The sequence below is a fragment of the Notothenia rossii genome (assembly GCF_949606895.1).
Source record: "Notothenia rossii genome assembly, chromosome: 6".
Classification (NCBI taxonomy): domain Eukaryota; kingdom Metazoa; phylum Chordata; class Actinopteri; order Perciformes; family Nototheniidae; genus Notothenia; species Notothenia rossii.
Window position 1 is genome coordinate 13,003,022 of NC_136909.1, and position 23,833 is coordinate 13,026,854.

At 41.6% G+C, this 23,833-nt stretch overlaps 1 protein-coding gene across 4 annotated transcripts; it reads right to left on the reverse strand.

Moving 5' to 3' along the window:
* Positions 1–1,971: 1,971 nt before the first annotated feature.
* Positions 1,972–23,500, reverse strand: LOC307043558 (transforming acidic coiled-coil-containing protein 1-like). 4 transcript variants are annotated; one of them, XM_079688071.1, is made up of 13 exons: positions 23,067–23,500; positions 12,429–12,520; positions 9,398–9,794; positions 7,787–7,841; positions 7,604–7,688; positions 6,793–6,839; positions 5,436–5,570; positions 5,250–5,326; positions 5,089–5,132; positions 4,632–4,792; positions 4,022–4,128; positions 3,793–3,913; positions 1,972–3,469 (listed from the first exon to the last, which is right to left on the reverse strand). In XM_079688071.1, the coding sequence occupies exons 1-13, from the start codon at positions 23,087–23,089 to the stop codon at positions 3,401–3,403; spliced, it is 1,413 nt and encodes a 470-aa protein (XP_079544197.1). In that variant the 5' UTR covers positions 23,090–23,500; the 3' UTR covers positions 1,972–3,400. The 4 variants fall into 4 exon arrangements, with proteins under 4 accessions (XP_079544197.1, XP_079544196.1, XP_079544195.1 ...); XM_079688070.1 differs by lacking the exon at positions 23,067–23,500 and adding an exon at positions 21,951–23,033; XM_079688069.1 differs by lacking the exon at positions 23,067–23,500 and adding an exon at positions 14,451–14,892 and having other exon boundaries at positions 5,436–5,567.
* Positions 23,501–23,833: the final 333 nt, after the last annotated feature.

The following is a 23,833-nucleotide window of genomic DNA, read 5'->3' on the forward strand; positions in this document are numbered from 1 at the left end:
TGCGGCTATGTGATGCTGTGAACCCGATGAACCCCCTCACACACACACCCAGCTGCTCTTCACACACACACGATTAGAAACACATACAAAGAGTTTGTGGTTATTGTAAACTGCCAGGATAACATCCAGCAACCACAAATGATGAGAGACTGGCTTTATGATCACACACAAGCGCACACACACACACACACACACACACACACACACACACACACACACACACACACACACACACACACACACACACACACACACACACACACACACACACACACACACACACACAAAATAATCTATTGGCCATGTAACTTCATTTTGGGTTTTAATAAAGACTTTAAAACTCTTCTTTCTTAATGGATGCAGCAATTGTATGGAAGACAAAAGCTGCCAAAAAATTAAATAAAATGGAACAAAAGTACATGTAAGATAAATAAATAATTGAATACAATAGAAAGATAAACTGGAAACTGAATAAATAGGAGAATTATTATATCATATTATGTCAAATAGTACCATTAACTTTTAGCCGACATTAATTTTTATATTAGTTTTGGTACTTTTATTATGATATATATATTTTTGCTATTTCTCTGTTTATTATTTATATACTTAAACTTCTCTCTCACACGGACTGTTATGTTGTGAGGCTTTTGCAAACATTTTTCTTCAACATCTTGCTTGTGCTACATGTTTTCCTGAGGTTGTGTGTGCATGTGTGTCTGCACTCACTGGGTCCTGTGATGGTGGAGCAGGCATCAGCGTACTGAGGGCAGGAGGTGGAGCCCTGCCGGATGCAGGCCTCCTCATTGGACGCCACACATGTGAGACACTTGAGGGCGTGGCCTGTGCAGACAGAGCAGGAGAGAGCACCTGACTTAACACTAGGCATACATGTTCACAGGGGAGTGTGAGCATGCAGACACACACACACACACACACACACACACACACACACACACACACACACACACACACGGAAAATGCCCCACATTGTGCCGACATCAGGCCAAAACTGCTTGGCTACAGCATATTTGACCAAGGTTTGCTTTACGAAAACAAAGAACCTGTGATTCAGAAGGAAGTCTGTCTGCTGCTTGTCATCTAATGTCTGAAAACCCCAAAAGGCAGTGTTGGTATGAGTGTTGTAGAAACTCACTGTGGCAGGCCAGAGAGACGAGCAGCAGGGCCAGAGAGGTCTTCATGGCAGCCGGCTGACGGACTCTGTTTCTTCAGTCCAGAGGAAGAGTGGATGAGTGTGATGGAGGGACAGCATGGGTTGAGGTGCAGATTTAGGCACGGGAAGGTGTCTGAGGGCATTAAGGTCTTAAGTCTGTAATCTCCCTGCATGCTGCACAGCCAACAGGCTGTAGTAATGGACTTAACCAAGCGAGCTTTAACAGGAGACACGGTTACAGCTCAGCGTTATAAACAGAGTTTCGAGGTCATTTTTATAACACTGTTTTTAAAGACTGACTGTGTGTGTGTGTGGGAGCATTATAAGGCCAAAGGTCATTATTATTAAGTCACATAACAGCCTCAGATGGGATGAGTGTGTGTGTGTGTGTGTGTGTGTGTGTGTGTGTGTGTGTGTGTGTGTGTGTGTGTGTGTGTGTGTGTGTGTGTGTGTGTGTTGTAAAGGATGTGTGTGTAAACACTTTGCACCAAGGCTTTAGCTGAGGCCCATACACCAAAACAATACACAGTGACAATTTAAAAAAGCGATCATAAAAACGGCAAAAACTAATGTTAAGTACAAGAGATCTTGGAGAGCGCATACCTCCGCCAAGGCCGTATGTGTAAGTAAAAAATAATTGGGCTATCCACCCTGTTTCTCAGATCACCTCCAATATTTCATTGGCTGCTTCCTTTGCCTGTCCTGCACCAAGTTACATGAACAAAAACGATGACTCATTTTTTCATTACCCTGCTGAGTTGAAAACATTACCAGAGGTGAAAAAATGCAAGAATAGCTTGTTGTAGAACAAATTATATGTATTTTTATTCAGGCAAATGTACACAAACACTGTTAGTCAATGTATCAACACAAGTGTTAGATCCTCTTTCCTAATTTACAATTACAAACAATAATAATTAAAGGAAGAAACTAAAGTGACAAAATAATCATTTTTGACAAAACCACTGAGAAGTAACACAACATAATAATGGCACAAAAATATAAACTGTGGCACATCAGTGGGTTTGTGTCTGGGGTATCAGACATTACTACGTTTTCGATGGTGACCGACCCCACAGAACTGAGTGTTTAAATCCCATTTACTATTCAGTCATTATTACACAGATAGTTTCACCTGTGATTGGAGGAAACTATTTGCTTTCTGAGAAAAACAGAGCTCTTAAAAAAATCATGCAAAGAAACAGACTATGCAGAGCTGTAAATACAGGCATGAGCGCTCACATCTTGCAACAGACTAAACTTCCTATAAAGCTGTCAAACACTTCACGGTAGGAGGTAAAGGTGATAGTGGACGCTCAAGTGCATCACTTGCTAATCGTATAATTGCTTAAAATATCTTTAATCAAAAATATAGTCTCCATGTTTTAATATTTTCCAGTTGTTTAGGACTTTTAACACAGGATGGTTAACGTACAGTGGTGGAGTGGATGAAGTGTTTTTCTCTTTATTATAAAGTTCTCTTTACTGTTTATACAATCACGGGTCTGTTACTCTCAGGTTGTTATACTAAGGGGAAGGATTTTAGCTGTCCAGAATCTAGGTAAAGCTAACGCTGTGAATTATTCTCAGCGTTAGCTTCTCTGACTCGTTCTGGATTCAGTATCTCTCCTGAACAAACCAAGGCCTCCGAGGACTTCTGTATTTCCTCAAATAATCGTAAATCCTTTCCTCCAGTTCTTGTGCAGCCTGACTTTGACCCTGACCTCATTCTGCCACACACACCCCTGAGCTTTTCTCTTTCAGAGTTTATAGCATAAAATACACGTCATGGATCGTTGCTTTCATAAAAAAAATCAATCCTTGTCAAAGCCTAATCAAATATACTGGATGCAAAGATGTAACTCCTAAACAACCCCGCCTGCATGATGTCATTCAAGGAGTTGCTGGGAATGTAGCTGTTAATCCGCTGGGAATTAAAGTTGAATCACAAGCAGGTTGTTGCTCGCTGGCATGATGGGCAAAGCACAAGATGGCCTCGTAACAGACAAACAAAACAACGTGACCACATACATATAACACAGTTCCTACTCGAACAATTATTAGCATGTACGAAACCGTCTAGGTTCGGGTCAGAAGTAGTGCAATTGTAGTTTACAGGAAGTTACTTTAGACATCTGTACAGGAGCAGTCTGTTGCAAGGGCTGGCAGAGGGTATGGAAGTTGCTTCTTCATGCACAGGGCGTCGCTCTGAGGACTCGCAGTCACTCAGTCTATTGTTCCCATTTTGGCAATCAGCTCATCGCAGATCTTGGTCAGTTCCTCCATCTCTTGATTCTATGGCAACACAACAAAGGATGACTATGTAAATATATACATTTTTGTATGAATTAATATGACTTTTACTTGTAACAGAGTACTACTACACCCTGGTAGTTCTACTTTTACTTAAGTACAAGATCGGAGAACTTCTCCCACCTCATTTCAAGCACTTAAAGTGGTGTGGCGAAGTTGAAGCTAATGAACTTGCAGGATTTGAGCTTTTCTGAATTTGTTTCTTCATGGTTGATTGTACTTTTTGTAAGTTGTTTTGGATAAAGCATCAGCTCAATGTAATGTCATCTAGAATAAACCTGCAGAAAGATGAGGAATTATGTTACCTTCTGCTGCAGAGCTTGTTCCAGAGACTCGTTCTTCATCTGCTCCTTCCTCAAACTGGCCGTCATCGCCATGTTCTCTGAGCTCGCCTTTCCGCGCACCTGAGCGATCTCCTCATTGGCCCTGAGAGACGAGTGAAACGAGGGAAATTAACAGCATCTCAAAACTGATAATTGTTTGTTAAAACTGGCCTGACAGGAGAATTGGACTTCATTTCAATCCCATACATACCTGTCTAGTTTCTCCTCAGCATGGATTTTGAGCGTCTGGTATCTCTGCTCCTCCTGCTTGACTCGGGCCAGATACTCCTGAGCACATTTCTTCAGCACCTCCTCATTCTGCACGAGGAAACAAAAAACAAGCACCGTGTTATTGCTGCTTTAAACCAGCTGTGATCAAGATTTGTGGCTTTATTAAAGATTTGAATGCTGCACTAGTTGTTGAAGAAGAGAACAATTTCATAGGTTTGAGGCTCAGGTTTATCTAGGGACCTTTAAAGAGGGGGTGTGTGCTGATTTTCAGGTTCAACTGCCTGGTCTTCAGCACCTCTTTCCCCCCTCTGTCTGAAACCAGAGCCTAGTCTGCTCTGATTGGTTAGCTGGCCGGCTCTGTTGTGATTGGTCAAACTCCCACCGTGGCAGACCATGAATGAAAACCTGTATAACAAACTACAGGAATGGAAAAACCCCCCCAAAACGGTATAATAGGTCCTCTTGAATGTAAACCTCTGCCACTCAACAACTGCCTCATCTGTATTGTCTTTATAACGCTCTTAAAGCCCCCCCCCCCCAATGTGTACCACTATCAGCTGAAACCGACATGGACTAGTTCTATGACTTACTTTCTTAAATCCCTCCAGGGTGCTCTTCAGATTTTCATATCGCCGAAACACGTCAGAGAGAGAGCGCTCCACAGAGTTCAGGTCTGCCATGGTGCTTTCTTTCTCCGCCGTCACAGCCTGCAAAGTCTTCTGGGAAATCTTGGTGTTGTGCTGCTCTTCCTCTGTGAAGAGCAAAGAAGAAGTTGTTATTGTTGACAGCCATATCACCTACATTTTTGTATTTAGTCTGGTAACAGCAGGAAACATCAAAAACAAGGATACATCAAACATAAAGAGAAAAGGCTTGAAATGAATGTATTGTAATTGCCGATTTGTTTTTTCTGCGTTAAAACAATGTGGAATAATGTGACCGTGTCTGACACTCACAGTACACGATACACACCGTGGCACTTGGATCATTACAGTAACCAGTGAGACGTACGTTTGCATAACGTTTTTTCCTAACATTTCTACTCACCAATCATCTGAGCAATTGTCTTCTCGTACTCTGCAACAATCTTCCTGTAGAAACAAAACACACGAGATGTTAACCTAATAGTTTGACAGATTGTAAACAGATTTTTACCGTCAATCAGAGATGGCTGAGTAAAAACATCGTGCATCAAAATGTTTTCTCACCTCATCTCGCTGACTTCTTGTTTGCTGTCCTCATACTTTTTCTTCCAGTCGTTTGCCACTGCCTCTTTAGTGATGATCTGAAACGAGATGTAAGTGTACATGTAAAGAAAATACTTAAAAGATCCATTCAGGGAATACCAATAGGCTGACAACACATTTGAAGTTGGATGAGTTAACAGTTCGTACCTCCTCTCTGATGAGGGTGAGAACGGCCTGTTTTTCTGCCTCACTGATACAGATGGAATCCAGGACCTGACTTCCTGTTTTCTTCATTTCCCCTCCCTCCGCTCTGTTCTTCTGCTCGCATGGGTCCTTGAACTGCTGCAGGCAGAAGGAAATCAGTTTTATTGTACATCCAGAAGTCTAAAAGGGGCTCTAAATAAATACACAAAAGTATTCAGGACAAATACACAAGTGGCACGGATGGGATTATTCAAACCTTTGTTCTGGCTTTTTTGTTGTTAAAGCTGTCCTATAATATTTATCTTTCACAAGTAGGAAACTAACTGTACAGTACGTGCTTAGAGAAGCCATTTCCAACCCTTCAGTTGTACCCTTTCACTAATAAGTTACAATGCAACAATGTGTTTTAGTAGAAAACAAATAGCAACATTAATGTAGGTAATAAAGTGCAAATTATTCAAATTGCTTCACTGTCATTTTGAACCCTGAACCCCCTCATCTCAATCCTTTCTTCTCCTCGTCTCCAAGTCCCTTCTCGTCTCTTGCTTTGTACCTTCCTGGATTATGAGAGCCATATTCTAGTCCCTCAGATCCACCGCATCCGGACTCCTATCCATCCCCACATCCACACTCTGCAGCTTTGGGGACAGAGCCTTCTCAGTGGCAGCTTCCTAGGCTCTGGAATTCCCTCCCCCAAGATCTCCGTGACTCTGAGTCCCTCACAGTCTTTAAGTCCCGCCTCAAAACACATCTTTTCAACTCTGTCTACCCATAAGCCCCCCCCCCCCCCCCCCCTCTCAATCAACTTCCTCTTGACTGCCTTTTTATTTTTATTTTTTATTTTACTATACTTACTTGTTTGCCTGTCCTTGTTTGTCTACCCTCCCTCATATTGTAAAGCGTCTTTGAGTTGTGAAAAGCGCTATATAAATAAAATGCATTATTATTATTATAAATGACAATCTTAATCCACCTGTCACTTTTATTAAAGCATAATTGGCAGACACTTAGTACCTCCTGCTGTCGTACAGCACAGTGCGGCCATCTTATCAAACAGATAATCAAACTGCAGCTTTAGATAATAATGCAGGTGCCTCTAAACAGAAAACCTGACAGTCTATTACATCTCACAGTCACACTTCACTTTCACAAAAAACTAAACAAAAATTGCCAATATGACTTTTACATTCTCAAATGTACAGACATGCCTGGACTTGTCTTGGTTTCTCTGTAAGGGATGGTAACAGTTTAGTCTAAATAAAAAAAAGAGTGCTTTTCTCCCCATCCCAACAGTATTGTATATGTGCTGAGAGCAGGTGTAGGGTAAAAACATGAACTATTGCTTGTGGTGTTTACTTACCACAGAGCAGCAGTCCTCGGGCTTTGATGTCACATGGCAGTCTTGAGCTGGAAGAAAGTAATATGAATTTAGGATCTGGGATAATGCACCACGTAATATAATATAGTTCATCGTCATGACCAGCAGGTGGCAGTACATGAGAAATATTACAACATTTCTGAATGTTGATTTGACAGGAAGATCACCACATGTTCAAATAAGAACTGCAGCAAATGATTCAAATGGTCTTTATAAGTTACTTTATAAGAATTTGTAAGATGATCTGATAGGAGTGGTCTCATCAATGAGCTCACTGGCCGTTTGCTTCCACTTTAGTAATGACTCACAAGGAGCCTCGATGTCTGCTCAAGATATTGTTTCAGAATGTTATCAACCTCGCTTTGAGAAGTGCCTGTGCACTCTAAAAAATAAGAACATGATACCTTTCATCAAACCACAGGCTACAGCACGTAATACACTGTAACATCTGCAACAGACAGTTACTTAAGCTGTGTCACATGTGCATGATCATACAATCCCACAGCAAACACTGTGAACTGTTGCTCTGAACACCTGCACTGATGATGTGTTTGTTAAAGGTTTCAGTGCACATGTGAAGCTATTGATTAAATGATGTGTGCGTCTGTAACAGATAAGCACAGATGACCTTCTTGCTGTCCGGTATTGATCGAGTGAAGAATGCTGTCTAAACTTTAACTTCCTGTACAGTCGAGTCTGTCACTGGTAACTGAGTTTCTCTATATTGTATCAGTGTGCGCTGTAACTGGGGGGCACAACATACAAATCAATGTTCATTGATCCGGTGACTCACCGCTTTGGTCCTTGTCCGGTTTGACACTGATCGCCAGCTTCTCCTCGTCTGTGGCGTGGCCTCCATGGTGGTCATCCTTTAACAGCTGCAAACATAATCAAACCCACTGAATGCATGAAGCGTTCCTGATGGTAATATTACCCCGTGAGTCAGATGAGCAGCAGACACATTATCAGTTCTTACCTGTCCACTGAAATCCTTTTGCATTGGCTGGTTCGGCTTTACTTTACAGGAGTTCCTGAGAATGAAAGTCAATAACAACATAAGTGTCAACACTAACCTGATGATACATCTGCCTGCGTGTACATGTGGGCGGGTGTGAGGATGAGAAGAGGAAGCAGGAGACTGAAAGCCTTACAGCCTCATGGCTCTGCTGGGAGAGTGCGCTGAGCTCGCATGCTCTGCTTAAAGTGCTGAATTACGCAGAATTAAAAGCAGATCAATGAAAGAGATTGTTGCCAAATTGAAATAAGAGCAAGGACCTTTGTTCAGAGAGTTAGAGGGAATTAAAGGATTTCCGGTAACACTCTCTCTACTTTCTAATTCTACTCCAGCCTTTTTTTCAACTTCTTTGTGAAGGTCAAGTTGTTTCCACATCAGCTCGTGGAGCAAGCCTGGCACTGGACTTATTAAGAACAGCAAGAACTGACGTTCAAACACACACACGTCTGCATACACAGTACTTACAACAGAACACAGAGGAAATGGACTTGCTCAGAAGTCCTGATGCCACACAGAGCGAAGGGAAACAGAATGAAAGTTTGGGACGAAAAGGAAGGAAAGACAAAGGAGAGGACGGGATAGGGGTTAGGTTAAACATAAGGTGAGTGCAGGGTTATTATAGTTCAGTAAATAAAAGACTAGAATATTTAAATTTAAAATGTAAATCTTCTATTACCACTTAACTAACTAAAATGTAGTAAACAAGTATTTCCCGGGCTTTCATATTTTAAAGTATCAATCAAGAGACGTGACGCGAATGGGCTCAGCAAGAAATGAGTGCAGGCAAACCCTCCACATAAGGATGACCTGACTGTATATAAGCTCAATAAATAAAACTGTATATACAATACATTCTGTCCCCCTGTTCCTATAAAAGTATTGTGTCTCATTTCAAACCAGCCATTTTAACAAAGAAATATATGATGCAAATATCGTGGAATCTCAAAGTAAATGTATTTGATTTAAGTACTGAGGTCAAATCTGATTATCTCTGTGCACAACGCTGAACTTGAAGAAAGACATAAACAATTTAATAGAAATGTGATCAGGATTCATCATTTGCAGTAACATGAAAACACCACCAGAGGGCGTCGAGAGACACGCCTCGTTACAACTCAGAGAATATCTCAGAAAACACAAAATATGTGTTAAAAATACACTAAACATTAAAAACGGCTTTAAATCTTCTTTTGTGGAATAGTAAAAAAAAAAATCCTACTGAAAAAAATTCAAGTGAACTGAAATCCTAAAATAAAATCAAAACTAAAAGCAATAAAAAAAAGTATAATAACGGTGATGAGGGATGAAAGGATGTGCAGGAGAGACACAGATGCTGAGTTAACTTTAGAAGATGCACAACAGGCAAACATAGTTGATTAAAATGGGAACACTTCGATCCCTCCAGGTTCATCGTGAACAATAGAGAGCATTCATTACCGTTCCCTACTACGGCCATAAAAGAGAGAGCACTGTTTGCTCAGCCTGAAAATCAGTGAGTCATATCAGTTCAGTTTCAGCCTGAAGTCTCACTGAAGAGACCTTTGTGTATTTTTTAACGAGTCTTTTACTCACGTGATTACTGTGCCGTTGGTCTCACAGGTCAGTTTTGAGTTGGACTTCAGGTTGCCGTTAAGCAAATCAGGGTCCACACAAATGTCATGACTGGGGGTGGAGCTGGAGTCCGTGCTGGAGTCAGACACCGCCGGGGCCACGTCGTCCACCTCCGAGGGGTCGGGTTTGTTCAGAGAGGAGAGGACGGACAGTGATGGGGGCCGGAGGGCTGGAGGCTGGGCCTGATGGACCCCTCCAGGGCTGGGTTTGTTGCTGAGGTTCAGGTTGAGGTTCTGGTCCAAACCGAAGCTACGGTTGTTGGTTGTGGAGTTGCTGAGGTTGTTCAGCGAATCAACATCTGGGGATGAATCTGGGCCGACCTCCTGGTTGGAGTTGTTGTCCAAAAAGTGGTTTGTACCTTTAAAAAGAGAAGGACAAGTAGGTCAGTGTGTTACTAGTTAACATAAGGTTTATAGAGGTGCCTCTCAAAATGAATACAAGATAAGATTAGATAAGATGGACCTGTATTGATCTCTGTAGGAAAATGCAGGTGTCAAAGCAGCAACAGAATGAGACAGAAACACGTGTCAGATAAAAGGAATACATGTAAAATCATAAAAAATAGAATCAAATAAGAATAAACATGTATTATCATTATGAATATAAATAACAAGAAACTAAACTCTGGCATAATAATAATATTTATAATTGAATATGGCAACAGACATCTTATAGAGACTAGAGAGGAATAAAACAAGTCAAAAACAACATACAGAATCAGTGAAAAATGTATTCAAACAGATGGGTCTTTAAGTTTGTTTGAAGTTGTTCGCAGATGTCAAAGCCAAAGGGCAAAAGAGAGTTATAACGTTGAGGTAAGTGTTGGGCAACACCAAACTAAAGACTTATAGGAGGAACCATGAAAACCAATTGCTACTGAGAAAGAAACTGCTGTCAGAAAGGTAGAAGGATAAAAACAGATTGGTATCCTTTGTCTAACCTACTTTCTCCATCCTGTGGCGACCTAATGATAGTATCTTTCATTTCGGGATTTACTTGAAATGATGGCCTTTCGTTCTCCTGTTAGAACATTTAAGATGGCTGCTGACTTCCTCTCAGAGCACTTCACATCCTGTTAACAGCTAGCTAACGACCACAGCAGCAGGCTGGTCTCTGTTGAGTCACACTGCTGCTGAAACACAGGACTCTCTGTTACTGAAAAATACACCCACTGTAAAAACTCTCAAAACTACCCACGATAATACAACGGAAATAACTCTAATATATTCTCCTGTGTTTCTTCTCAAGTGGCTCACAACTTGAATGAACTTATTGTGTCCACCTTTGACGGATAACAGCTTCTCACATCGTTTTTCGTGACTTGAGGCGTCATGACTGTGGCCTATTGCATCATACATTCAATATTGCAAGTTTATGTAAGCTTCTGCTCCAAATCTGGATACTTTCAGACACACACACACACACACCCTTCAGAGAGGGTAATATATGAGGGGGAACCACACCCATTTCTGCAGAGTACACCCCACCAAGTGGCCTAGCAACAAAGACAACATCAGGCTTTAGTGCAGTTTCACAACTCTGTGAAAAAGAGGAAAAGGAGGCAGAGAAGGAAGTAAGAGAGGAACAGTATAAGTAGTCAAATGGCTGTCTAGAGTTTCAGCTACACCCTGGAGCTACAGTACATACAGTTTGATTGTAGCCTGTGGCCGTTCATGAATAGACCATTAAAGTGAGCTGTTAAAGTCCAATTATAGTCAACAAGAATATCACTTTCTCAAGTCAATCTTTTATTCATGAATCCAACCCCAGACTTTGCTCAGAGCATGTGACTGTTTTAGCATGAAAAGGAGACTGTTATTGTCTGCGAACTAGACTTAATCAGAAACACTTTAATCTCTCTGTAATTATCTGGCAGAGTATCCCATATGCCGAGTCAAATCGTGTCTAATATCATCCGGTTGGCCCATCCAAAACATGCAGACTCATTTCATTCTGATACATGTACGCTTCATGTTAAAATCACTATAATGATAACTGATGGAGTATAAACTTTAGGGATATAGCTTTTTGCACAGAAGATGCACTCCAGATATCTATTACCATGGTGATGTGTGCTGCTTGAGTGGGTGAAAGCAGGGCAGCGGGAGGGGATGGGTAAGGAGGGGGATGTTGATTAGAAAGCAGTGGGCTTCTGTTGCAGCTTCAAACAAACCGGATTCATCTACTACCCATTTATCAAACGATGTATCGGTCTGTGAAACCGGGTGAGGGCTCATTTATCTTTACTTTTTATAAACCATATCTGCTGATAGATCTTTCTGATCAGCAAAAGCAGGCATAGCGACAACGTGGCCAAGATAAACAAGGAACAACATAGTGACACATTGCGTAAACAACACCACTTAAATCTCAAGACATGTTTGCAATTTTTGCAGTTTACACAAAATACCTTACTCGAATAACTCAAAACAAGTTACATTATCTACATCATCAGGTTTGAGTGTAGGAGAACATTTGTGTTTGTCATTTGTGCAAAAAGGCTTTCTTGCCATGACAGAACGACATAAAGGTTAATGCAAAAAATCACTTCAAACCGGCTGATGATTTTAGCATTTGTAAATGTGCAAACAAATTATTGAACTCAAAACTAATGAATACCACGAGTGTTAATGTTAAATGTAGGAGGTCTTTTCACAGTGGACATTGCACCTAATCTACCAAAGTATTAGGCTGGAAACAAAAAAGGCATTTGTGTTTTTTTTGGCAGAAAATATGTTTGCAGAAAATCTTGAAATCAAAATGAATTGATCCTGTGAAATGTAGGCTGATTCATTTCGATGTTACTGTTTTATCTGATAATGAAAAGGACTTTTAAAATGTCTCTCTATAAATCTGAGTCCCCTTTGCTGGATATGTGGTTTCTTTTAATGCTGACATCTTCTGTGTTATCTGTCTTGTGTTTTTCCTAAAAGCTTGCTAGCGACCAGAGAATATCTAAAATAACCTTTATGAGAGCCCAGGGTCGTCTCACCTGTGTGGTTGGAGTTGTCCAGTTGGCTAAGGTGCTTCACAATGCCAGGAGACTCTGCCTCTGGCGTCTCAAAAGTCCCCTCTGAGTCTGAACTGTAGAGAGAAAGAGAACGGAAAACTTAAAAAAACATCTGTCACAATAAAAGAAGCTAGAGAGAGAGAGAGGAATACGCCAGGAGAGAGGTCAGAGCTACGACTGGGTGCTGGGAAATCATCTGGAACTATATAGGAAATCTTCAGTTGAAATTGTTCTGAGACAAATATGATCCATAAAACCAAAGGAACTACGTCATGAAGTTACTTAGAGCATGTGATAACAGCAGTCCACTGTCTTTGAGGACAATGAGCCATTGACAATGATGCTAGGTATAAGTAAGAAAATGCTACAAACAGCTATTTAATTATGTAAATACAATAATAAAAGCGCTTATTGTTTGTAGCAGTGTGAACTTATTTCTAACAAGAAAACATTGCCATCTAATGTCAATCTCCTGTTTTCCTTGAGGGACATAAAAACAATAGATTTCAGGGTTCAAAGAAGCTCGAAATAAACAAGGCTTTAATTTTAAAAGGAAGTCGGAGGAAGAAGTGAAGTCCCAGAAGGTCCCCTGCATCCTTTCTCCCTCAATAGGACACACACACCCACACACCCACACACACACACACACACACACACACACACACACACACACACACACACACACACACACACACACACACACACACACACACACACACACACACACACACACACACACACACACACACACACACACACACACACACACACACACACACACACACACACACACACACACACACACACACACACACACACACACACACACACACACACACACACACACACACACACAAAGTATTTTGGTTTGCCTAGCCAGCCAGCCCAAATGTATTTCCAAACTGCGTAAAGACAAAAAGGAAAGGAGAGACAGGGATAGTGAGAGTTTATGTGAGTGTTTATGTGTGTGTGTGTGTGTGTGTGTGTGTGTGTGTGTGTGTGTGTGTGTGTGTGTGTGTGTGTGTGTGTGTGTATACCCATTCCCAGCTACTTGAACACACATCAAAACGTAGGCCCTTTAATGAAAAACAGGCCCAGAAGGAACAAAGCTCTCACTGCCAAAACCCAGACACACTCCATCTTTCTGATATCAGTTCACACATTCACACACTGTGGAGCCAGAGTTAATCCTAATATACATAACCCCCCCCCCACACACACACACACACACACACACACACTGAATTACATCCCAGTGATGGCCCCAATGATGGCCCCATCGGCTGCAATCTTGGATGGTTACTTAGAAACTAGAAGTGGAGAGAAACCGAATGAAAAGCTTTGGAAACTGTGGCTTTTTCTCTCCCCTTCCCCCAACTTTCAGCAACTGTTCCCAGACTGCCACACACACATACAAACTAACACACATACACACACACACACAAACCAGCCTACATAGTCATATCCTTAGCATTTGGTGTCTCATAAAGAAACCGGATGGAGCAAACAGAGCAGAGACTCGTAAGAGTGTATTTTAGTCGTCTGCTTTTAGCCAATGACAGTATGACCATGCCACAGCATAGGAAGGAACCAAGAGTATACCACCACAACAGTGTGTGTGTGTGTGTGTGTGTGTGTGTGTGTGTGTGTGTGTGTGTATGTGTGTGTATGTGTGTGTGTGTGTGTGTATGTGTGTGTGTGTGTGTGTGTGTGTGTGTGTGCGTGTGTGTGGCTCTCTTTCTGTGTATTATCCACCACCTGTCAGTATGACTCAGGGGTATCTGCAGTCATCACACAGACAACCACTAAATCTATTGCTTTTTAATCCGAGGCAAGTACAAAGAATGACTCTTTCCTTTCAAGATACTCTCTTTGTTAGTTCTTTAGCTGAAACCTAATTATACACCAACTCTATCTCCCTCCTTCTCTGTTTACTCTCTCTGTTTCTCTTTCTCCCTCCCTCACACACACACACACACACACATTTTGGCCTAGCCCTCTTACTTGTGCTCTCCTCCACCCTTGGATAGGGGCTGCCCCTCTTCTCCTGCTACTCCAGTCACTGCTGACCAGGTCCATTTGGCCCATTGGACCGGAGACAACCAGGACATCCCTGCAGCACGTCAGGTCCAAAACCTGCTGCCACCTCCGAGACTTAACTGTGAACTTCCTCTTCCTCTGGATAGATTGTCACTGCTGTCAACGAGGCTCAGTGATCTTCCACAGTCCTCTTTATTCCCCTCGTATTGTGAGCTGCTGTTGCTTTGTTGTTCTCTATGGCTCGCGCACTTCCTCCTATGCTTAGCGGCTGAGCTTTCCCATCCTGCTCTTCTGTGTTGTTGACGATCGCGAGAGTCTCACGCTGCTGCTGCGTTTTCTGTTTTGCTCTCCACAGCACTGACTCACACAGTGCAGATCACTGGAGCATCAGTAGTCACTCCTCTCTCTCTCCCTCCCCCCTCCCCTCTCCCTCTCTGTCTGGGTGGACGATCAGCTGGTTAACAGACATCGGCTCGCCCTGCTCCTGTGTGTTTGCTATAACTCGCTCTCTCGCTCTCAGGAGTTTGCCTCCCCCCTCTGCTCCTTTCTTTCAGGGTTTGCCAATTGTTGGGGGAAGAGAGGGGGGAGAGGAGAGGCAATGCTTCCTGTTTTAAGAGGCAAAGCAGCGTCTGGTTACTCCAGGACAAACAGACTGCCAGACGTTTATGTCTTTAAGGAAGAGGAGATGAAACGTATATCAATCAAGCATTCCTTTGACAGAAAAAATAATTATTAATAATAACTTTTTTTTGGTAATATAGGTATTTTTGTAATGCTAAAATAGTGTTTGTGTCCTCTTAAACATGAGATGTCCTGCTTTTCATCATATTCAACTGAATACATGTTGGTGTTGGACTGACAACACAATACATGTTGAGACATTACCTTGGAAAAGATTTTTCACAAAAGATTTTTCACAATTGCCTCCATCTTATCGACCAAAATAGAAGATTTAGAAAGTAATCAGCAAAATATGCCGTTAACAGTATGTTTGAAAAGATGCAAGTAGATGAGTTTTGATTGAATATATAAACTCAAGTGTATCAGGAACTCATAACCTTGTAATATCCAACGTCTCAAACAAAGCCCACCTCGCAGAAAGGACATCGTCTCTAATTCCCTTAAACAATATAAACCCAAACTAAGCTTGCTGACGTAAAAGACCACAGAGAGTTTGAAAGGTTAGTGGTTTGTTTACTCGGCAGCTCTCAGCAGAGACCATGCATCATTGTTGCAGAAAAACAGCACTAATGAGTATTTTCTCTGGATGAACAAAGGGGGAGAAGAGCTACAGAGAAGCAAAGATACTTGGACTAAGGACTGAGAATGTGCTCTGCATAAATACTTCACACATAAAGCTACAGCTGTGACCGAACCTACAGAGGATCTATTGTCCACATCCAGGTCAGACAGCAAAGGAATCAATGCAGCAAACCTAGATTCAACAGCACTGTGCGACTGACACACAAGTCATCTGGATTAAAGCTCTCATCTCTGCTCACACACTTTCACCCACACATGTGCTTCTGAGGCTGTTCATGGATGGCTTACATAACCAAGGCTTTCACATGTATAACTCTCTCTCTCTTTCACACACACCCCCCCACACACACATCTAGGCCAGATGAGAGGAGTTCTTTCGTAAAACATGGACCATGACTAATCTAATAAAGGAGGGTGATTCAGCCACAACAGGGAAAGAAAGGAAAGCAGCAAGGATGCTTTATTTGTTATTTGCAATGTTAAGCTCCTGTCCTGCTGTTAACTGTTCACATGCGGAAAACCGAAGGGGGTAAAACAGGCAGAAGCTCTGTCACAGATGACACTGAGCATAATTAATACGTGCCCACTCAAAAAACATGTCACGGACTGGTGAACACAGATAAAGATGCTCTGTTCAGTCTGTGATAGCTGAACTGACAAGAGGAGCAAATTAGAGGCAAGCCAGATGGAAAACAGCGTTCATTAAAAGTGAGGAGTGAGAGACGGAGAGAGAAAAATGGTAATAATATTAAGTGAGTTTTTGGGCAGGGCCGCAACCTGAAAAGGGCTCTTGTTTTTTCGTAAACATTCCTGGCATTGTCTCCTTTCTCTCCTTTGTCACCTTATCTGTCAGCAAGTACAGCCAAGAGGACAAACCTGCCTGTCTTGCATCGGACGGTGAAAGCTAACAGCCCCCGAGCATCAAGAGATATCCTGCTTTCTCTGCTACACCTTCAAGTTGTCAACCTGCCTCTGGACTTGCAATGTCCCACAGATAACACACGTTTGTCTTCAGTACATACAGAGAGACATCAAGCAGAATTAGACAGTGGGTAAGTCTTTGACTCTTTCCCTTGCAGAGATGCGACACGGACAGAGAAGAGGGAAAAGAGAGACGGAAGAATGGACGCTTATGTAATACCTTGAAACCACAAATAGCACACAGTGAGAGAGTGGCAAACCCACACATACAACCATATGCAATGTAGAGCTGCCATTGTACACACACACACACACACACACACACACACACACACACACACACACACACACACACACACACACACACACACACACACACACACACACACACACACACACACACACACACACACACACACACACACACACACACACACACACACACACACACACACACACACACACACACACACACACACACACACACACACACACACACACACACACACACACACACGTTAGTCCAGCAAGAATGCCCATCCTTAATCATCAATTAGGTTTTGACTGATAGCAGCATGTGCGGTTATGAGCTAAGAATATATCAGCAATGATAAACATGTCTGTGAGCCACAACAGAGGTGATGTTATACTGCACAAGATAACTGTGTGTGTGTGTGTGTGTGTGTGTGTGTGTGTGTGTGTGTGTGTGTGTGTGTGTGCAGTACACACTGAGGGGGAATTAGAGAAGCTTCTCAACTTTCACACACTGTTTATCTTTGCTCTTAATCCCCTCGATGTTGATGGAAGAGCACATATCTTACATTGTGTTCAGCTCCACCGTCAGGTCAACATTTCCCCAGACAAACGATGTGGTTCCCAGCAGGGGGGAAATAATTGGGTCTAGATTAAATTTGCTGTGATTATTTTGAGACATGCTAGTAAATCCCTGGTCTTTCCTCTAGCACCACCATGAGGAAAACGTGTTTATAATGAAATAATCACCTCTTTGGGTGGATTCCTGTGGATTACCGAGCTTGGTTAAGCTCTCGATATAATGAGCCATTTTGATTTTTAACATCCCTACATAACGAAATGCTGAAGATAAATGTTCACAATTTATTTGACCAGTACTGCTAAGGATAAGAGAGTCGTCATTATGTTGTCTGTCCGACGTTTCTTAATGCGGCGTGTAATTGTAGCTTTCATTCTTTTAATTTTAGACTTGGGCACTAACCCCATTTCAATTACAAGTTACATTAAAAGGAATGCAGAAAGCATGGCCGTTAAATATTTCTACTTTGATCAACATTTACACAGCACACATGGCAAACAGCACTTGCAGTGTAAAAAACATGTCAGCGTCAGTGTTTATATAGCCTAAGTGCTCCTGGTCATGTGTCTTAACCCAAACAGCTGGTAAGTTAGCATAACTATCCCAATAACACAGGTTGTTGAAGGTGTTGTCAAAACAAACAACAGTTCTCTTCTCTCTCAATATTCTATGTTTCTTCAGGTATTGTTGTTTGTGTGGAATATGTGTTTGAGCTTTTAAAAGCACCAAACTATGAATTAAACCTTTACAAAACAGATTTGAAAAGCTGTGTATGAGTGAAAACATTTCTTTCCTCATGCTAAGAAATAACCTGCAAAAATAGTTGTTTTTTTGTCAAATTGGTAACATAGTTGGCTCTTAATTTGTATCCCTTAGATTTGAGGAATAAACACAGTAGCAGTAAAGTACTTGATAGTGACTTCAGTCATTTTTCATTCAGGTACTTCAAACAAACGTATTCAACGTGATGTCTCCTTTGCAGCAGAGCACAAGCTCAAAAACATCTACAGAAGATTTGAGGTTCAATCAACTGAGTCAGTATTGTTTGGTTCCAGCGGCACAAAGGTTATTTATAGTAAAAATAAGTAGTGGTGGATAACGTTCATACTCTGCTGAGACTACACAGTCCGCCATGTATAAATATGTGGCCCTGCCTCTGTACACCTGTGCCTTAGGGGATACAAGTAAAGGCATGAATATATATGTGTGACAGTGAACTGTATGATGCGTTCATAAGTATGTCCCTCCTGGGATAGACTAACTTGCTGACAGTCTATCTATATGTCTGTTAGGGCTGCTCGATTATGGCAAAAATCATAATCACGATTATTTGGGTCCATAATTGTAATTGCGATTATCAAATGTGATTATTCATTGACTTTGGAAACATCCATTTATTGGAGAAAAAAATGTGAACAGTATGTTTTTAACAGTTGATTACCCTAAACTTTACGTATAATTCAACAAAAAAATAAAAAAAAATAAAAAAATTAAAAGTAATAGTAATAATAAAAAAATTATCGTTTTATTTTGATTACGTTGTGTTCATAATCGTTGCAAACCATAATCGCGATTAAAATATGATTAATTGAGCAGCCCTAATGTCTGTCATTCTGTCTATTAGTCTGTGTAATGACTCACAGCGACTCTACAATAATACTGCTGGGTCACACTTGTTTAGTGGTACGGCTCCATCTAGTGGTCATAAGTGGACTATCATCCAGATTCATTACATAAATACCACAAAATAACAAAAGAACAGCAGTAATGAAATCAGCCAGGGACTCAATGTCAGGATGAAAGAGCATTGAAGACACAAGGAAATGAAGGAAGAATAGCTGTGAGTGGGAGAACAAGAGAGACAAAAAACCGGTCTGACGTCACCTATGGGAGTTGACAGGATCTCTGGTTAAATCATTGCAACGTTTGGGAAATGGTCACTAGTGTATTTTACTCGGGAAACATGCATATCACAGAGACAGAAGGAGAGAGAGAAAGTAGCACACTGCTGATGATATTTCCTTTATATCTTTTGTTATTTTTTACAATTTAATTCAGAATTTAACAGGATGCAGAAATCTCAGAGGGATACAATATAAAGAGAGATGCTTTTGTGTGAACTATTTATATCTTAAACGGCACTGTAACTTTTTATTCATGTATTTTTTCTTTTAATGTTTCTTTTATTATCTTTTCTTTTTAATGACTGTTTTTAAATGCCTTTGTCTGAATGTCTTTCATTTTTGTAAAGCACCTTGAATTGCCTTGTGTTGAAAGGTGCTGTATAAATAAACTTGCCTTGCCTTGCTTTAAAGTATCTAATGTTCTACTGTTTTTACATTCTTGATATCTTAGTATTTCTAATAAGGAACCCCCAATTAGCTGCAATCAGAGCAGAAAACTAGCATGGGGTGAACAGAGTCAGACTGAATGAGGTCGATGCACTCACCGTGCTACATTACACAGGAATATCTAAACTGATGGAGGCATGATAAAAACAAAAGGGGGGAAAGAATGAAGGAACAAGGGAAAAGAGAGAGGGGGGGTTTACCCCAGAAGAGTCACGAACAGGCACCAGCCGAGCTATTGTTCCTGACTACAACAGAGAGACAAGAGCACACAATTACCAGACAGAAGTGCATGAACATTGTACACACATGCACGCAGAGCCGGGAGGTAACACGCCCCTTACTGTTTCACTTTATAATGTTTACATTCCCGACAAATCCATTTCAACTAAATTGAAATCCCTTTAAACCGTATAATATTTAAGGGGGTTATATTAGCAGACATGGTAGCTAATAATAAGAACAATGTTTTCCTCGGTGTATAATTACATAGTGTTGTCTGTACAGTGTTTTCTCCCTTTAAAATGCCATATATGTTTTCTACCATTTTGTTCAACTGAGGGTTTTTATTTATTAACTTCGACATAGTTCTGCCCTGAGTTACACTTTCATTCTTGCACGCCTAGTCAGCAAAGGCTTATGCATAATTAAAGTGTACATCTTCACATTTTGCGTATTCATGTATTCACAATGTCTTTGTCTCTCAAATGATTATCCCAGTTGTTCGGCCTACACTGGCCTGAATTCATAACATTGCAGCATTAAATGAGCTCCAAATGAAAGTCAGCTCTTCCCAAATGAGGAACTGTCTGGGTTTTGGAGAACAGGAAGTCTACTGCACATCAAAGACTGCTCCAGTTAGGCCATAACACGGATGATTAAGGCAACTAAAATTAGAAAACTGAGATCCCACGGCACTGGTTAGCTTTCTCCCACAGGGAGGACCCCAGCCCCCATCTGCCTTAACAATAACACAGATCCAGAGGACTACAGTATGCTTTTGTGAACAGGGAGATTTCAAATAAACACAAAAATAACAATGATCGTTTCTTTGACATGGCCTCGTCGTCTCAGTCTTCTGATCTCTGACATCCTTGCCTTACTGTCACTGGTCGTGATTTCCTGCCTCATCCAAAACAAAAACATCTGCTTCAGGCCGGCAGCACCACTGCTGATGATGTTTACAACATGACTTGGATCACTGAGTGAACACAGCGACATTTAGGAATAGGCTGGCTGAAATATGTCTGTGCATTTACATCTGTCGAGGGAAAGTGTTCCGCTACAAGGGGCATAGAGAAGCTTAAACAATATAAAGCATCACTGGGATCAGGGGACAAGTGAAAGGACTTGCTCTCTGTTACGAAAGATTAAAGGAAAAGAAGAGGGAGCATGCTTTTAAGCTCTGACAAATGCCTCAGCAACAGCATCTTCATTTCCCTTCATTTTGACAAGATGAAAGGCTCCAGTCAGCCGCAGGTCATACGGCACTTTCAGGATTCCTAACACTGCGTGATCAGAACAGGACGATGTGTCCTTATATGTCTGCCCAGACCCAAAGAACCGCTTGTATGATTAAAACACCACTTTAGAATTAAGGTCACAGCAGAGGCAGCATTATCTCTTCTACAGTTGTAACTACAAAAGCTGCTGCTAAAATATTAGAACCAATGACACTTAGACTTGAATTCTAGGAGCATGATGCTCATTACACTAGCCTCTCTCATAATGTCACCAGCTGTAGCACTCTGCCTCTTCCCTCAATTTCCTTAGATTTGAATACCAAAATAGCACGACAGGACAGGTTGTTTGCAGAGCAGTCCCTTTGCTTTCATTCCAGCAGGGAAAGCCCTGGCTCTGAAGGAAGCATTGAGGTGTCAGCACTGCCCTTCAACCCGTTATCTCACACTTCCTCTTCCACTATCTGATACAAAAGTGCTTAGTTCATACATTATATATACAGTCTATGGTCCATACGCACAAGACAACACAAGTAGCAAAGGGTGCTATTGATCGACTGTCAAGTGCACCCACTCACCCACAAGTTTCCTGTTCTCACTAAAAGCTTGTCCACACAAACAATGAAGCATCACATCTTACATGCTGCTCTTCTTCCGAGTGGAGCTGAAGGAGCCCTTCCTGTTTTGGCTGAAGGATCCCCCCATGGTAACAGCCGCCGAGTCTGTGTTTGTTTCAGGCTTCCCAAAGATGCTGCGTACGTCCCTTTGTTGTCCTCCAAAGGTTCACCTCTGCCTCTCCTCTGGACAGCCTGGCATTATTTAGCCTCTCCTCCTCTCCGTGTCCCTTCTCTGCTGATGCTGTACAGTCAAAACACTCAGGAGTACCACTGATCACACATGAATAGCTGACAGTCCCGCCTCCTCGCTGTGCTTCTCCACACCCTCCGATTTATCACTCTTTCCCTCTCACTTAAACACACACACACACACACACCAAAGTCAGATTGCATTCCCTTGTCAGGCAGTATCCTATAGAAGGAGAAAGGCAGAGAGGTGGTGTGTGTGACGGGGGTTGTTTAAAGCACACTAAGTCCAAGGAGTTGGAGGGGGGTGGATGGAGATTGGAGTGTGTGTGTGTGTGTGTGTGTGTGTGTGTGTGTGTGTGTGTGTGTGTGTGTGTGTGTGTGTGTGTGTGTGTGTGTGTGTGTGTGTGTGTGTGTGTGTGTGTGTGTGTGTGTGTGTGTGTGTGTGTGTGTGTGTGTGTGTGTTGTGATGCGGAGGGTATTGTTCAAGCGTGAAAGAGTATCTTCTATTGTTAGTCCGCTGAATACCAGATCTCAGATCCAGGGGGAGGGATGGAAGATGATGGAGGGAGAGAAGGCGGCATAAAACACAGCCCCACTTGTTGTGCCACATTCCCGCTACCTGCTGTTAGTGTGACCCCAAACCCCCCACTGTAGCCCGCTTGAGTTTTAGCATGACAATACACACACACACACACACACGCTCAGTACTCAAAGCTAGGCTTATTTGCATTCATTTAATAAGACAATCAGTCCAATTGGACCTCTTACCCCCTTACAAAAATGTACACAATTCAAAATTAGGGTTAAAGTTAGCTAAATGCTTCCAGTGTTTCTGAAAAACTAAAGTAGCTTAATGTAAAAATGGATAAGGCTAGTGAGACATGTCTTAACCAACATTTAGTGTTGTGTCAACACAACAGAGTCTCTTAATGATTAAAGTAAAATCATACCTCCTGATTCCAGATTGTCCCATCCTGATAGTCTGTCAAATATAAAAGGCTAAAACCCCTCTGCTGGCTCAGGCAATGTTGCGTAGGACAGGCCCGCCTTCGAGAATAACTGAGAGGCTTTAGTGCATAACTTTCTCCCACTGAGATAAATCACATGAGGCTAGCTATGGAGGTCCTACCTCTTGAATGGCTTGTATCACAAAGCATTCACAAACAACAAACAAATGAGCATTAAGCACATTTAGCGTGGTATTTACAATGACTTATGGTATGAATACGTTTCTCTTGTTGTAAGCCAGATACTTACAGAGACTTGAGCATTGCTCTGACAACGTGACAGCTTAAAGTTATTAGCGCTGCAAAGTACGAATACATACTAGACTAGGCAGATAAAAAGAACATGAATGAGGACCCAATGTGGCCAATAGCTCTGAGGAATATAGATAAAACATACGTATACAACAACAATAAGAGTTTAACTTGCCTTTGATTGTTGTTGTCCAGGGTTGCTAGTCAATTCTACCGCTGAACGTGATGCTGTGTTTTCCTCACGACTGCGCATGCTCCAGTAGCTTGCCACAGTGACGGTTGTTGAAAACTTGGTTTTATGAAAGACAAATATTTAAAGTTATGACAAAGTCCTACGAGCCACATTTCGCAGCTCAAATCGAACAAATAACGAAAATAATAAAATTGTTGTAAGATTTCAGCCAAAGGGAAACCTTTTTAGGGATTTACAATTACATGTTGTTTGGTAATGGATAAGG